Here is a 15,733-nt window from a genome sequence, read left to right on the forward strand (position 1 = left end):
TTTCTAAAAAGCCTCCTAAATGTCTCCCTTTCTAAAAAGCCTCCTAAATGTCCTCTCTTTCTAAAAACGTCTCCTAAATGTCCTCTTTTTCTAAAAACGTCTCCTAAATGTCTCTCTTTCTAAAAACGTCTCCTAAATGTCCTCTTTCTGAAAATGCCTCCTAACTATCCTCTCTTTCTAAAAACGTCTCCTAAATGTCCTCTCTTTCTAACAATGTCTTCTAAATGTCCTGTCTTTCTAAAAATGCCTCCTAAATGTCCTCTTTAGAAAAACATCTCCTAAATGTCCTCTCTTTCTAAAAAGCCTCCTAAATGTCTCCCTTTCTAAAAAGCCTCCTAAATGTCCTCTCTTTCTAAAAACGTCTCCTAAATGTCCTCTTTTTCTAAAAACATCTCCTAAATGTCCTGTCTTTCTAAAAAGCCTCCTAAATGTCTCCCTTTCTAAAAAGCCTCCTAAATGTCCTCTCTTTCTAAAAAGCCTCCTAAAAGTCCTCTTTGTCTAAAAACGTCTCCTAAATGTCCTCTTTTTCTAAAAACGTCTCCTAAATGTCCTCTCTTTCTAAAAAGCCTCCTAAATGTCTCCCTTTCTAAAAAATCTCCTAAATGTCCTCTCTTTCTAAAAAGCCTCCTAAATGTCTCCCTTTCTAAAAAGCCTCCTAAATGTCCTCTCTTTCTAAAAAGCCTCCTAAATGTCCTCTTTGTCTAAAAACGTCTCCTAAATGTCCTCCCTTTCTGAATCAGCCCCCCTCATTGTGCCTGAGCTGAAGCCGGTGCTCACAAAGATAGACATACCATAAGAACAGACACACACACACTGGACTTTCCCGCTCTGATTTCCCAGAAGCCATCTCTTCACTACTCTGCTTTAGAAAGGCCGCTGTTTCCGTTGTGAGGTCATTCGGCAGCGAGACAGAGGTCTGTCTCACAGGAAAGTGAAATGCTTTCAATTTCCTGTTTATGTGAGGCTGAACATTAAGAGCAGATATTCTGGTGGGAATGTATTATGAATGAGTTTATTATATCTTTAGTTTGGTATATCACAGAGATGGTCATGTAGAGAAACCTTTTGCTACCTGGGCCTGGAAGCGTGATGGCGAGCTCAAAGCCTCTGCTGATTCAGCAGGATGCTGAAAACCTTGTTGGTCGTCCTGACTTTTGTAACTCTACCAGACTCCATTTAGAAAGCTGCTGTTTCCCCAGATGAGGGAGCAGAGAGCTGCAGAGTGATAGAACTCCTGTTCTGCAGCCTCTTCTGGCTCCTCGTCTGAGAAGTGATTGTGAAATCTTCCCCTTTTATATAACAGACTCTATTTGGTTTCACACAGCTGCTCTTTTATTAACTGAAGACCAGCACAAAGGCCTCTGGGATGCTGCGTTTATGGACCACTCTTTAATATTAGGCCTGCTGCCTCTGCGGTTTAAACAACAGCTTTGAACTTTTTAATTCAGCCTACGCATGGCCAGGTGTGCTGTTTAAACTGGGAGAAACTGCGTTTATTCTCTTTTTCGCTGTGTTGTTTCAAATTTGTGTTTCTGTTGTTCTGTGCAAGAAAGATACTACATAATTATATATTTATATATAGAAGGAGTATATAGTGTACACACAACTCTTTTCTATTTCTATTGTAGTAAACATAAATAAAATATCAAATTTCCATCACAGTTGTATCTTGGTTTCATGTGTATTTTATCTGCTGTGTATCTGAAGATGCTGTAACACTTGAGTTTGCCCTGTTCAATAAAGTTTATCTTTACTTATGTAAATAAAGTTCATTCTATAAGTTTAGGAGCTGCAGAGCAACATATTTTAAACACCAAGAGCAAACTATCTTGCACCACAGCTTCCACATGCAGAAACTGTCCCACTATGGGAATGTAAATAGCTGATCTCTGCCACCATCAGGGCACCAGGAGCTCTGACTGTAATTATGTGTGAGTTCATTAACCGAACATGTTTTAGCCTGATTCTTTCTGCTTCAGCGATGTGACAGCGTTTGACATTAAAAGCCTCGGGCGCTGAATAAGTGGGCGTTCAGATCGCTTTAACAACATCAGATTAGTTTATGTAGCGCACTCAGAAATGTTCCATTGGATGCAACAACAATGCAAGATATATTGCATATTTCCATTCAACTTAGAACTACTGATAGTAGTATCTACAGTACTGTAAAAGAATACACAGTTTTCACATTAGGCAGTACACTTCACACACAACATTTACACAATCTATCATATCTATTCTGTAATCAAGCTGTGACCAATGACTCACTGTTACAAGAAACAAACTTCTACTGCAGCATAACGGTTTTTAATCAAGGTCACATACAGTAAAAATCTTGTTTCAGCGATGATCAATGAGCAGAGTGAGAGGAAAGGGAATTTTAAACAGATATGCAGGTACTTTGTATGAACATGATGTATTTCGTTGTGAAGCACGTCTTTCTACATGTTTTAGTTGTACTCAGTCAGTCAGATGTACATGTAGTTGTGAAGAAAGTACCAAGAGTGGTGAAATTTTACCACATACTTGGATAGTACCATCGCGATAGACAAAAACTGTAAAGTATGTTTTAAGAAGGGAGCTCACATACTCACCTGTACTAATTCAAAGTGTACTTTTATGGTTCTGAAAGAGCTTCTTCCTCAGGTTTCTAACAGTGTAACGATATCCCACAGGTGAACACACCTTTTTAGAACCCCTCATGTTTGTAGTTTGTAAGGAAATATAAGTACTTCATATCCAGTGAAACATTCAAGGCTTCATTTCCTTCCAGTGCTGCAGATTAACCAAAGAAGGTAAAGACAAAGTTTAGGTATACAAAACTGAGAAATAATGTAAATTTCAGAAATAAACAATTTTCAGGGATCAATAATGACTTAACTAGTTATTCTGTAGCAGAGGAAGGAAATGAAGCAAGAACACATTACTACAGTAAACACCTTGGAACAGCCTGTTAATACATGCTCAGAAGCTTTATTTGTACTGTATTACATATATTATTTATATTATTAATGAAGGCAGACAGATCAGCTGGTCATTGGTTGATCCAAATAATTACCATTAAGGTTTTTCACAGGACTGAACAACTTAGATTTACAGAAGAACTACACAAATATACTGCATGTAGTCCTGGTCCTATCATCAGTATCAGCAGTAAGTCCTGGTGAAATGATGAGAGGGTTAACTTCATGGTTTATGGTTTAATACTTTAAACCACAACCTGAACTCAGGTCAGGTAGAGTTCTTTCAACTCCACTCTGACTAAACAAACTCATCAAAATTATCACATCGCCTGTCGGGCCTCAACATGCAATCCACGTCAGCGACTCGGTCTGTGTGAGAGTTCAAATATTTGTGAAAGGGAAACATTCCACATGTCAGAGCAGATTCATGTCAAGACAACAGGTGTGTGGGCGAAGGTGTGTGGAGGCTCAACACTCCGCAGGGAGTCCACAAGACCGAATGCAGCCTCTGTCACGTACACACGTATAATTAGCTTCATGTAGTTAAAGAATCAGCAGTAAAGCATCAGCTTCATGTAGTTAAAGTATCAGCAGTGAAAGTACACAAGTGGGGGGTGAATTTACTGCTGTCATACTGTAGTTCTGTTCAGTACCTGGTCAGTAGCGTACTGAACCGTGAACTTGTTCTCTGAGTGTCTATGAAGATTCTCAGTCATCCAGGTCATAGTTATCCAACGAAGGTTAAAGTCAAGGGCAACTGGACTTGGTTGAAGATGCTGGAAGACGTTTCGTCCCTCATCCAAAGGACTATGAGGGACGAAACGTCTTCCAGCATCTTCAACCAAGTCCAGTTGCCCTTGATTTTGTTCTCTGAGTGTTTTCTTCTTTGTGATCCTCCTGTTGTTATAATGACTTCCTGCTGAGAGGACAGTGTTTCCTCTTCCGGTTGGACAGTTTCGTTTTGCAGCTCTCAGTCTGACCCACTTCCTCCCGAAGGGTTTCTCCTCTCAGACAGTTTTATTTGTTAAATATTTATTTATTTTCACTTCGCTTCCTTCCAGCTAATTGTTTGGTGCTTTTATTCTGACGGGTCTTTTCCTTTGGCGTTCCTTCTTTTTAATTCCAAACAGAGTAAACCTCGGATTTCCCTTCACTTCCTGTCCAGAATCACATCCCGAAGTCACTTCCTGCAGATCCCTCACTGCACCCATTCACAATGAGTCGTGCAGAGCTGAAGCAGAGGCTGCTGGGAATTATAGTAAATGCTTCTGATGTGACTCATCTTCTGTTTAAGTGCTCTGTGAAAGGTCAGCCTGTAATCAGAGTTTGTAAATGTCAAGATCCTAAAAGTTCCCGAACGTGACTCAGAGTTCTCGTTATTTCGACTCACACCTCTGGGACATCTGTCATCACGCTGCTGCTCACCTGAAGGACTCACCTGTCACATTTCACATGTCACACACTCCTGTTTCCTGTTTGATCTCAGTTTTGACACTAAATGCTCCCGGTCTGAGAACCTGTTTCAACCTGACCGTCGCGCTTTGCTGTGCTTAAAAATAAAATTCTCGCCAGACATGGGACAAATATGAGATTTTAAGGTTTTGGTCACATTCCTTTCTATTTCTGGAGTCAGGACTGAGAACATCAGGCTCGCCATCAGTAAACAGCAACAGGAGGAAAAAGAAAGTGTGAAGTGGAATTCTGAATTCTGCGGAAATCTGTTTTACAATCAGAGGCCGGCGGACGGTAACGCCTGCAGGAGGTCTGATTGGTCCAGATTTCCTAATCTAAACTGACTGAGACTGCCGGGCTGTGATTGTGTGTTTCAACATGTAATGCTGCTCTGCAGGAGAACGTGGAAGATAAGCCGGTGAGTCAGAACTCTGAGTAAACATCTGATTGTGATGAATTACAGATTGTGTGAATAATAAAGTGTTAATGACAGAAACAGTGAACGAGGTCTGATCTGCTGAAGGTTCACGATCAGTTATTGAAACAGCAGTTATTGAAACGCCGCTGCGTTTCTTTAACATTTAACATTACTGTTTCACTAACAAACACCACGACAGGAAGATATGAAATATTTGATCGGATATTCTGGATGGAGGAGAGCCGATGATGTAGGCTGGATGGAGTAGGGTCCACGTGACGGGGTGAGGGTAGGAAGATGAAGACATCAGGGTGAGTGATGTTGTGGACGGATGACTGGCAGAGATGATGGGACAGTGTCAGGGAGTGGTGTTGAAAGGTTTTAGGACGCAGGACACGGATACATTCAGGTTTAGATCAATGATTTATTAACAGAAAGCGAGCACACTTACAAATGAGTGGCTGAGTCTGGGCGAATCCAAAAGTCCAACAGAAGGGATATGAATCCACAAAGGCATAAAGAAACAAAAATCCAGAAATAATAACAGTCCAAACGAAACAAGGCGATCCAACAGAGAAGTCCAAAAGGGCAATAATCCCAAAATCCACAGAACAAGCAGGACACGAATTTCCACCACACGAGACAGAGCATGGTGAGCTACATTAAAGAGAATAAAACAAACCAGATGGGGCAGGGTGACTGAACACAGGTGAGACTAATCAGGCACAAAGAACTCACAGAGACATTAACAAAATAAGACAGCAGAGAAACAGATGAACAACAAGACCAGACACAAGAACACAGAGGCAGCAGCGGTGTAGTATACTGTGATTTTTCCCTCCCAGCCTCATACACCCCGTCCCAGAGCGACATCCCATAAGCACCACTACACTCACTAATACATACAGTATGCATGTATATGTAATAGAGAGCATTCTGAAGGACTGTTTAGGCTATGTGTTGTCAACACTACAAAGACTTTAACGGCCAGTGACGGTTACAGGTGGGCAAGGGCGTCACTTTGTGTTGAACGGTAGTGTGGACGTTTTAGGGCTCAGATAAGAGTTAATGTGAGACATGACAATTTGAGCATCAAACACTTCACTTCCTACATTCTGACATTTTCTGCACCAATTTATGGCAGAAATGTCTTTATTTATATAAAGGGAAACACAAAATTCAGGCAGCAGGTAAATGACACCTATGCAGGTGGGAAGAATAGACTGATTTTCTAATGTTTAGTGTTACTCACCATCTAACTCAGCCAGTAAAGAGCGACATTTAGCCCAAGATGTTTCTGTGGAACACAGGTTCCAAAAAGAAGCTTGTCAGTAGCAGTAATAACAATGAACATATGCATATGTGCAGTTCTGTCACCAACACTCATTCATTACAGAATATTATTAACAGTGAGGACACAAAAAGTGGTCCAGATCATCTTAAGCACACTTATCTTCCAAAACCATTTCAAAGTTACGTAGCTACTGTATCAGCTGAAATGCATGAACAAGCATCCAGGAACTGCTACTTCTACTACTGCACACACACACAAACCACATTAATGTTATTTAAGTTAACTAGTTCTAGATGCAATTTAATATACCAACAATGCTGTTACAGTTCAGTTAATGATAACGTATGTGCTGCTTTCACTCACCAGGTAAGGTTACGATAGCATCAGCCTTATCGGACTCATTAGTTTCTGTAACTTTAACGTTTGTGTCATCTGCTGCAGCTGCAGTGTCACCCGGAGCGGCAGGAGATTCAGCTGCAGGCTTACCAAAACACTGAAAGAGTGTAGTTTGAGTTTGCTCGCGTTTTTCATCTCCTTCAGTGATTCACATTAGTTAATTTCAAACTTGCGCCGAGTGAACGGGGATCCTACGGTCATGCATCAATATCAGAAGATCTTAAAAGAATCAAGAAACGTTTGACGTTCAGCTTCCCCTCCTGCGCAGGGGAAAGAAGGCAATCAGCTGCTTAAAACCACATCATTCGTCGGACCAACATAAGTCATACTAACGTCCAACGAGCACACGGAGAATCTCACTGACCGACAGGTGGAGAATAAGGAGAGCACAAAGGGGATTCACGTACGAACGGCCCGGCGACCCTCTGTACCCCGTGTCGTCTCCCACCTTCCTCCAGACGCACCAGCTTTTTATCTTCACCCAAGAAGAAATGTTGTCTGCGCTGTTCACGGTGTTTGGTAAGTAAAATAACTGTTGGCCTTAGTTATGACTAGATTAGTAAAAATACATTCGATGTGTTTCAGGTTCACTCGAGATCAATCACCTGCCAATGTTGCTGCAGTGCCACGAATCAGAAACTCTCCAACGCAGGTCTTCATTATTATATATTTCATGTTTAGTGTTGTGCACCAAGTCACCAAACTTTCCTCGTCTGTGTGAACGTAGTTGGCAATAAAGCTGATTTCAACATCATGAGCACGGCCCCATAGAGGGTTCCTGATAACTGGAGGCTGACTCGTGTGAAGAGCCCACACAGTCTGGACTTCATCATCTCCAAGAGTCTGAACATTCCTGTGTTTCCTTAGGAGGGCTGTCTCCAAGCAAATATTTAATCAGGCTCTCCTCTCGTGGGTCTCAGTCGACGAGCTTGTAGATCACTTCGGCTGAAAAATGATAATGATTTGATGCTGTTGTAGCCACTGAGGTGAAGACGGTCTCTCCATGGAGGAAGCCCACTGAAACATTTCTTACACTTTGTGTTTTAATATCACAAGCATGAGGTAAAATGTCACCACTCTTAGTACAAAACTCCAAACTCATCACAGATGTGTAACACAGCCACAGTCTTTCATTCAAAACTTGCCAAACTTGTTGTGTTTTGGTGATTAAACTATTTGTTCTCATGACATTTTAAGAGAAACTTCTGTTTTGAATCAGTGGTTTTGGTGAGACAATCCAATCTGAGGCACCGCGGCCAGTTTGGAGTTTTGTACTAAGAATGCTGACATTTTACCACAATCTGATACCATACTCTGAAAACCGTAACAAACCCTCCTGTGCCAGCAGCCTCTGGACCTCGACACAATGAAATCCTCCTCCTGCTGCTGCCTGATGTCCTGCCAGCAACAAACATGTTACTAATTTCAAGGCCAATGTGTGTGTGTGTGAGTGTGTGTGTGTGTGTGTGTGAGTGTGTGTGTGTGTGAGTGTGTGTGTGTGTGTGTGTGTGAGTGTGTGAGTGTGTGTGTGTGAGTGTGAGTGTGTGTGTGTGTGGGCTTAATCCAAAAACCATGAGCTCACTAAACTTGTGGGGTCCGGCAGCTTTGTGTCTGTCTAGCTCTCATATTTATATTTTTAACTGCAAGTCTGAATTTATTATTATTAGAGTCATAACTTTACTTGTATATATATTTTAAAAGCACATTTCTTGTTTGTTGTTGTTGTTTATTTCACACTTTCTTTGGCAGTGTAAACATCTGTTTCCTACTGAAGCTCGGAGGCCTATGGCAGCTCGTCCAGGCTGATCAGAGGAAACCAGATGGCAGCTCTGCTGTTTCACTGCGTTTAATCTTAGTTATGTGAAGGTTTGTGTGAGTTTCATGAACCTGTAAAAGAAAGTGAAAGAAATACCTCTGCACACACCTCACTGTGTCAACACAGAACAAAGAGGTCACTTACACTATTAAATACCACTATCATTTTTTATCAGTTCAGAAACTCATCTTGTATACAGATCGATATTTATTTACCCCCGAGGGAAATCTCCTGTCACAGCCGCAGGACACGAACCAGCCAGAATAATAAATGTCAGAACAGAAAAAGAGGACCTGTAGGTGTGCAGAGTGGATGTGCCAGAAGTTACACGTTACAAAGACGTGTCGCACTGTGCCCGAGGTTGAAGAGAATGTAGCTGTGAGTCCAGTTAGAGTCCAGTAAGACCTCAGTAGCCTCCCAGTCCACCGAGACACACCGAGACCCAGCGGCAGGAGGGACCTTATAACCTTATACATTTATCTAAAACAAAACCAGCCTGGACAGAAAATAAATTCAACGCCACATTTCAGCAGGGCAGAAATGTCACAGTGAGAGTTTTTTTATTTTATTTCATGATGTGATTTGTATTTTTAAAAGATGTGAATGAATCACTCTAAAAAGTACACTCGTTAAAGAGTCTGCAGGAAGAATCTTATTTTTAGGGAGGTTGAAGTTCAGCTTCCAGGGAAAGGCCATTAAACAATTAAAGTGAGATAAAAGAACAATAAGTGTGTTTGAGCAGCAGAATGAGTCACTGCTCCGACTCTGACTCACAGATCACTATAATAACTGTAACGGCTGGACAACAAAGGAATCCTGTGCTCACTGAGTGAAACTCTTCTCTCTCTCTCTTAAGGTTAAACATTCACTGACCTTAAAGCTCTCTCAGCTGAACGTGCCTGACTCAACCTGCAGGTGGATCACTGAACATCTCTCTGATTCCAGGACCATCAGCACCGGATCCCCTCAAGGCTGCGTTCTTTCCCCCGTTCTCTTCTCCCTGTACACCAACAGCTGCACCTGCAGTCACCAGTCTGTCAAGCTCCTGAAGTTTGCGGATGACACCACCCTCATTGGGCTCATCTCAGGTGGGGATGAGTCCGCCTACAGGTGGGAGATCGACCATCTGGTGACCTGGTGCAGCCAGAACAGTCTGGAGCTCAACGCTCTGAAGACCGTGGAGACGGTCGTGGACTTCAGGAAGAGCCCAGCCCCACCCTCCCCATCATCCTGTGTGACTCCCCAGTCACCACTGTGGACTCCTTCCGCTTCCTGGGCACCATCATCTCCCAGGACCTCAAGTGGGAGCTGAACATCACCTCCCTCACCAAGAAGGCCCAGCAGAGGATGTACTTCCTGCGGCAGCTGAAGAAGTTCAGCCTGCCAAAGACAATGATGGTGCACTTCTACACCGCCATCATTGAGTCCATCCTCACCTCCTCCATCACCATCTGGTTCGCTGCTGCCACCGCCAGGGACAAGGGCAGGCTGCAGCGCATCATTCGCTCTGCAGAGAAGCTGATTAGCTGCAATCTTCCTTCTCTTCTGGCCTCCAGGACTCTGAGGCGAGCAGGAAAGATTGCAGCTGACTCCTCCCACCCCGGACACAAACTGTTTCAGACTCTCCCCTCTGGCAGGAGACCAAAACCTCTCGCCACAAAAACAGCCTCTACACATCTGCAGCTGGCCTCATTAACAAGGCCCGGGTCCCCCACTGACAATCCCCCCTTGCAAACGATACAAATGTCTCTGCACGTGTAAATACTGTTTCATCTCGTGTTGTGCACAGACCTGGCACGTCGCACATATTTGTTGTTGATTGTTGATCTTTGTTGTTGTATATTTTTATGTTGTCAGTTTATATATTTATATGTACACGATATTCTCTTCCGTTGCGTTACTTCTACACGACACAGACCCAGAATAAAGCACATGTGTATATCTGCAACGTTGTTCTTCTATTCTATATTTATATATTTCCACATTTATTTATGTTGACTGTATTTTGTCTGCGTGTAGCACCTTATCACCACAGCAAATTCCTTGTATGTGTAAAACACTACTTGGCAATAAAGCTCCTTCTAATTCTGATTCTGATTCTGATTCTGAGATACCTGCAACACCCCAAACTCCCTGAACTGACACTGAAATAACCTGAAATGACCCGAATGACTGTAAACAACAAGGAAAAATCTGATGCAGTGTATTTCTGCATTAATACACGCTGATTTATTTGCATTCCTTTTTCTTGTCTGACTTGTTCTAAATATATAAATATTAGATTTTAAAATGATGAGGTGTTCAGGTTAAACAGCCAGAAGGGAAAGTCAGAGTGTCAGAGTGAAAGCAGCAGAACTGAGAAACAAAATGAGAAACAAGAAACTATTTTGCTTTTGTAAATAAATAAAGTTTATTCCCAGATTACATTATAACATATAATACACTGAGAATAATGAATTCATCGTTCGGTTACATTTACCTCCAAAAACTTTCTGTGCACATTTCACTCCAGCAGTAACATCACCAACATACTCATTTTCACTGTTTATCTCCTTCACTTTCTTTGATCCATCTGAAATACCTCTGTCACTTTTTCAACTTCCTCTGTCCATCTGACGCCGGCTACATCTTTATATAACTAATCTGTTAGTTAGCTGCCTTATTACATCAATTATACAGGTGTGTTCAATATGAACATGTTTCATGATACTTTAAAGATAATAATACTAATAATAATTATGTCGCCTTAATACAACATAGCTGCACGTGAACATCACTCAAACAGATTTTAACTAATGCCCAAGATAACACTGCAAAAATTCCTCTTTTTTCACTGCTGCTGTTGCAGAATCCTAAAATCCACTTTTCAGGTGTGGATTTCTTGATTGTGCTTAAGTGATCAGTCTGTCTGGTTAAAACAATCTCCACTAATATGTTTTAAACAAAAGAAGGATTTTAAGACAAAAAGACTTTCTTCCTCATAAATCCAGTGCTCCTGTTGGAGTTAATAAATAAATACATGATTAAATTAATAGTAGTAGAATATAGAGTGTAAAAGTGTCCAACACTTTGTACTTCAGTCTTTTAACATAAAAGACAATCTGAGGTAAAGATTTCTGAACAGCACAGCAGCTGTTGATCCACAGAAATCTGTTCACTCTGAACTTTAGACCAGTTCAGAAAGCTTCTGGACCCACTCAGGTTTCTATAATTTCAGAAATCTCCAGATGAATTTAAAACCCTGTAGGTCCGTTTATAATCCTTCAGATTAGTTCATTAACTTCTTTTCATCAGTTCAGAAATCAAATCTTTGGATGAGTTATTTTCCATCATTTTGCTTGAGTCAGAAACTCTCTACAGTTCAGTCTTGCTGTGTGCACAGCGTCCCGGCCAGCCGGTCCCAGTGGGTGAAGTAGGGGGCGAAGTTGTACTTGGACTTCAGGTGGTGGAGGTCATGGTGGCGGGCCCCGCCATACAGCCCCAGAGGCACCAGACGGTGGGTGGCCCAGGGCAGGTCGTAACCACAGTGGTCCTCCACCGACAGCCAGATGTTCACCACGAAGAAGGCCAGCTCGGTGAGCGGGTGGCAGCCCAGCAGGAGGGGGTTGGCGGCGGCGAAGAAGCCCAGGCTGAGAGTCTCCCAGGCTCCGGTGTACTCTGCGGTGAGGGAGGAGGTGGAGGTGTAGGTATGGTGCACCTGGAGGAGGAGAAGACGAAGAAGAAGAAACGTTAGGATGGTGTTATAATAATAATAATAACAGCTTTATTTATATGGAACTTAATAACACATAATCATTATAATATGCTACCAAAGTGCTTCACAACAATAAATATAAAACTTAAACAAGCTGAATAAAAATTCTCGTCTTCTATGAAGCGCATGTTGATGGTGTAGAAAACATTTGGTACCAACCTTGTGGAAGTTGCGGTAGAGCCAGGGCACTTTGTGGTGCAGCAGGTGCCAGATGAAGCACTGGAAGTCAAAAAGCAGCAGGCAGACCAGGACCTGGGCCAGCAGGCGAGGCAGGGACGGGGCCTCCTGGGGCAGGAGGACGGGCCTCAGGTACCAGTGCATCACGGTCAGAGGGAAGATGAAGACCAGGTGGTTGTAGAGCGTCAGAGCCAGGCAGTTCCGCACTGAGGCCCAGCTGATGGAGCTCTGAGGCTGCAGCTTGTACCTGCGCACCAGGGCCCACCTGGAGGACAGCATGTCCAGCAGCAGGAAGGGCAGGCAGAAGGACAGGTAGACGGACAAGGAGAAGACAACGGGGAAGAAAGGTGAGTGCAGGACTGACGAGTGTCCCGTGAGGAAGGTCCAGAGAGGCTGCAGCATCTTCGTCTGAGTCTGAGATCTACAGCAGCGTTTCACTCTTAGACTGGTCTCACACATCACAGCTGCTTTATATAAGCTCAGCCCAGCCTCCTGGTGTGCCTCCTCCCATCATGCCCTAATAAGGACTCTCCCAGCTCAAGCGTCATGTAGAAATGGAAACTCCGCAGCAAGTTCAGACACAGCCTGCCTGCAATCAGAGAGGCGGGACTGAGGAAACGTAACACCGGTCTGTCCAACCTGCTGCTTCTGTAGGAATAAACTCCCTTTCTCGCTGTGTAAACATCTGTAATGGCTGCCGTGGAGCTGCTGGACACATTCAGAGACTGATGACATGACATGAAGCTTTGTAACAGAGTTACTCACCTGGGGGTCTTTTGGGGTCTTGCTTCTGTATTGGAGGGTCAAGGGCCTTTTACATGTTTGTCTCTTAATCTGTCCCGGGCTGTAGGATGTTTGGATATACAAATATATATTAAAATTAGAATATGTTTTTATTAAGTTGTTGCAGAGAATCTGGGCTTTAAAGTGTTTGTTGTGTTTAATTTATCAGAAGCATCAAACCTTTTCTGTCGACTGTCGAGCTCGAGCAAACTGACAAAGCTTTTATTCCAGCCCGTCTGGATTAGTGTTACTCTCTGTGCTCAGTCAAAAAGACACTTATCTTTTTAGAAAACACATTACCCTGATTTTGGTCTCCTCTCAGCAGCTTCCAGAATTCACTTCCAAACCGTTAACCAGAGTAACTCCAAGCTTCATCGCAGACCTGAGTCCAAGTCTTTGTTTGAATCAGGTTTGTTTCTCGGACCAGATCTTTGAGTACAAAATTGCAGAGTTGTTTATTTGGCATTACTGTGATTCAGTGACTTAACAATATAATTAATCATGTGCAGTTTATTATTACACAGAATCAGCTTCAGCACATTTTATTCTTTTGTAAATGTGTCTCATGTTTTGATCCCTGCAGCTGAAGATGTTTTGAAGCTGGTCATAAAGTGAAGACACTCTTCTTCTGTGGTGAAGTGCTGCCACCTAGTGTACGTTACAGGCCCTACAGGCTGACCTCAACTAAAGTGATACATTTATATTATGTATAATAATATTTATTTATTGTTGTATCTCATTTATGTCATTTTATTACTGTCTTTTTTGTTCTTTGGTAAAGTTCTCTCGATACATTTGATGATATAAAAACGTTTTGACATCCAGCTACAAAAAAAGTCTGTTTCACTTCCTGAAACAGTTTCTACCCGACAGCATGTCCATCTGAGACTCTGTGTCATTATTTACTCATAAACAACCTTAAATGTTTTATTTTTCCTTTATTTTTCAAGTTATAAATAAACCTCTGTAGTGTGACCTAACTCTCTGTTTAACATGATTTCAGAAGGGACAGTGAAGGCATCATCATCTGTTTCAGTTTCGTTTCTCTGAGTTTCTGATCAGTCTCTGAAGTGACAGCAGCCAGATCAATAACACAGTAACTCCTCTTCATCTTCATCTGGATCTTCTTCCTCTCAGAGGAGGGTTTGTGATTTCACTATGAGGTACTTTTGATTCAGACCAGAATCAGAATCAGGTCTGTGTTCACATACGAGGAATCAGACTCCGGTCTCTCACACAGAAGAACAAGCATAAAGACCTTGAATCTGCTTCTTAGTGAGAGACCAGAGTTAATAACACTCTCTCTCCCTCTGTGTTTCTAGCAGCTCTCTTCACTCCAGACTGCAGCAGCTGCAGAGTCGCTTCACCTGGGATCTGAAGGAGGAGGACATGGACCTGGAAAACCTCAGCATTCGACTACAGGAGCATATAGACCTTCAGCTGGGACAGCGGGGTGCAGTGGCTTTGTCCTACAGCTTCTTGGCTTATGTCAGGTACAGTAAGGCGTCTCACAGTGAAAGAGGATGCATTTGTTGGTACAGTTTATCATTTAAAGCAGGTGTGTACAGATTAATGTGGGCAAAACGTCAGAAGCACAAGTTGTCTGTAGTTCACTGATAGCCATTGATTAGTTTATTGCCTGTAAGACATGACCCAGGGAGGCAATGCCCAATAATTGTGTTTCTGTATGCCTGAAAACCAGACATAGGGCCCATTCAGTATTAACATTACAGGAGGAGGTGAATCTGAGTCAGAAACCTCTCTCCTCCTTCTCAGAGTCAGAACTCAGATCTGAACTCATGAAACACATGTTGAATCATTCAGTGTGACTTCCTCTTCCTGAGGACATCATGATCTCTGATGTCCAACCCGAATAAATGTCCAGAGCTCAGAAATAAGAGAAGATGAACTTACCTGAGAATCTTCATGTTTTCAAGTTTTCTTCGGTACCACAGTTTTGGCCCAGTCAGACCAGTATGACATCCTCGCTGGTCCGACCCAACCAGCTGTGACTGTGGCAGCTCTCTAGAGGGTGCAAATACGCTGCTTCTTTTGGAGTCTGATAAGCCTTCAAACTCATTGATCTGTCACTCAAACTGGACTTTATGGATTGTATTTCATTGTCTCTCCTTTCCTGAAACACTGTGCCCTCAGTGACTAACAGAGCTGCTTTCAGTCTGAAAATCTGCAGCTTGATCAAAGTTTAAAAACAGTAAAATATACAAACCAAGTTTCTTCAAACATCTCACAACAGCCTGTCTCTCCTCAGGTATCTTCAGGGTCGACGACAGGAGGCGATGTCACTTCTCAACCAATCAGAGGAGAAGACCAGGGAGTGTTACGGTGAGGAGAGTGAGCGGCGGCTCATCGTGATGTACGGAGACCAGGCCTGGCTGAAATACCACACAGGAGACTACACACAGTCACATAGTTACTGCCAGAGGGTGGACGACATCCTGGTATGGATACACACTGCTTTAGGACAGACTGAAAATGGTTTAATGCTCTGTGAGGAACTTTTATCAGCAAACTCACACATGATCAGAGTCACTAATCAAGTTACACATTTTCCTCAACCAAGTTCTTTCTCCGCCCACCACTCCTCCTCTTTACAGGTGAAGTATCCAACTGGTTCCTCCACAGTTCTCCACCCAGAGGTATATGGAGAAAAAGCTTGGAC

At 42.7% G+C, this 15,733-nt stretch overlaps 1 protein-coding gene and 2 long non-coding RNA genes across 3 annotated transcripts; 1 reads left to right on the plus strand and 2 right to left on the minus strand.

Annotated features, from left to right (window-relative positions):
* Positions 1 to 5,248: 5,248 nt before the first annotated feature.
* Positions 5,249 to 7,387, minus strand: LOC123983533. The gene is made up of 3 exons (XR_006828207.1): positions 6,491 to 7,387; positions 6,086 to 6,130; positions 5,249 to 5,490 (listed from the first exon to the last, which is right to left on the minus strand). It is a non-coding gene; the product is annotated as an uncharacterized LOC123983533 (long non-coding RNA).
* Positions 6,597 to 9,322, plus strand: LOC123983532. The gene is made up of 3 exons (XR_006828206.1): positions 6,597 to 7,042; positions 8,273 to 8,389; positions 9,196 to 9,322. It is a non-coding gene; the product is annotated as an uncharacterized LOC123983532 (long non-coding RNA).
* A 1,402-nt stretch (positions 9,323 to 10,724) lies between these two features.
* On the minus strand, positions 10,725 to 12,690 carry ch25h (cholesterol 25-hydroxylase). The gene is made up of 2 exons (XM_046069789.1): positions 12,253 to 12,690; positions 10,725 to 12,036 (listed from the first exon to the last, which is right to left on the minus strand). Exons 1-2 carry the CDS (start codon positions 12,670 to 12,672, stop codon positions 11,701 to 11,703), a joined length of 756 nt encoding a protein of 251 aa, XP_045925745.1. The 5' UTR covers positions 12,673 to 12,690; the 3' UTR covers positions 10,725 to 11,700.
* Between the last annotated feature and the right edge of the window lie 3,043 nt (positions 12,691 to 15,733).

This window comes from Micropterus dolomieu, linkage group LG14, assembly GCF_021292245.1.
Source record: "Micropterus dolomieu isolate WLL.071019.BEF.003 ecotype Adirondacks linkage group LG14, ASM2129224v1, whole genome shotgun sequence".
Classification (NCBI taxonomy): domain Eukaryota; kingdom Metazoa; phylum Chordata; class Actinopteri; order Centrarchiformes; family Centrarchidae; genus Micropterus; species Micropterus dolomieu.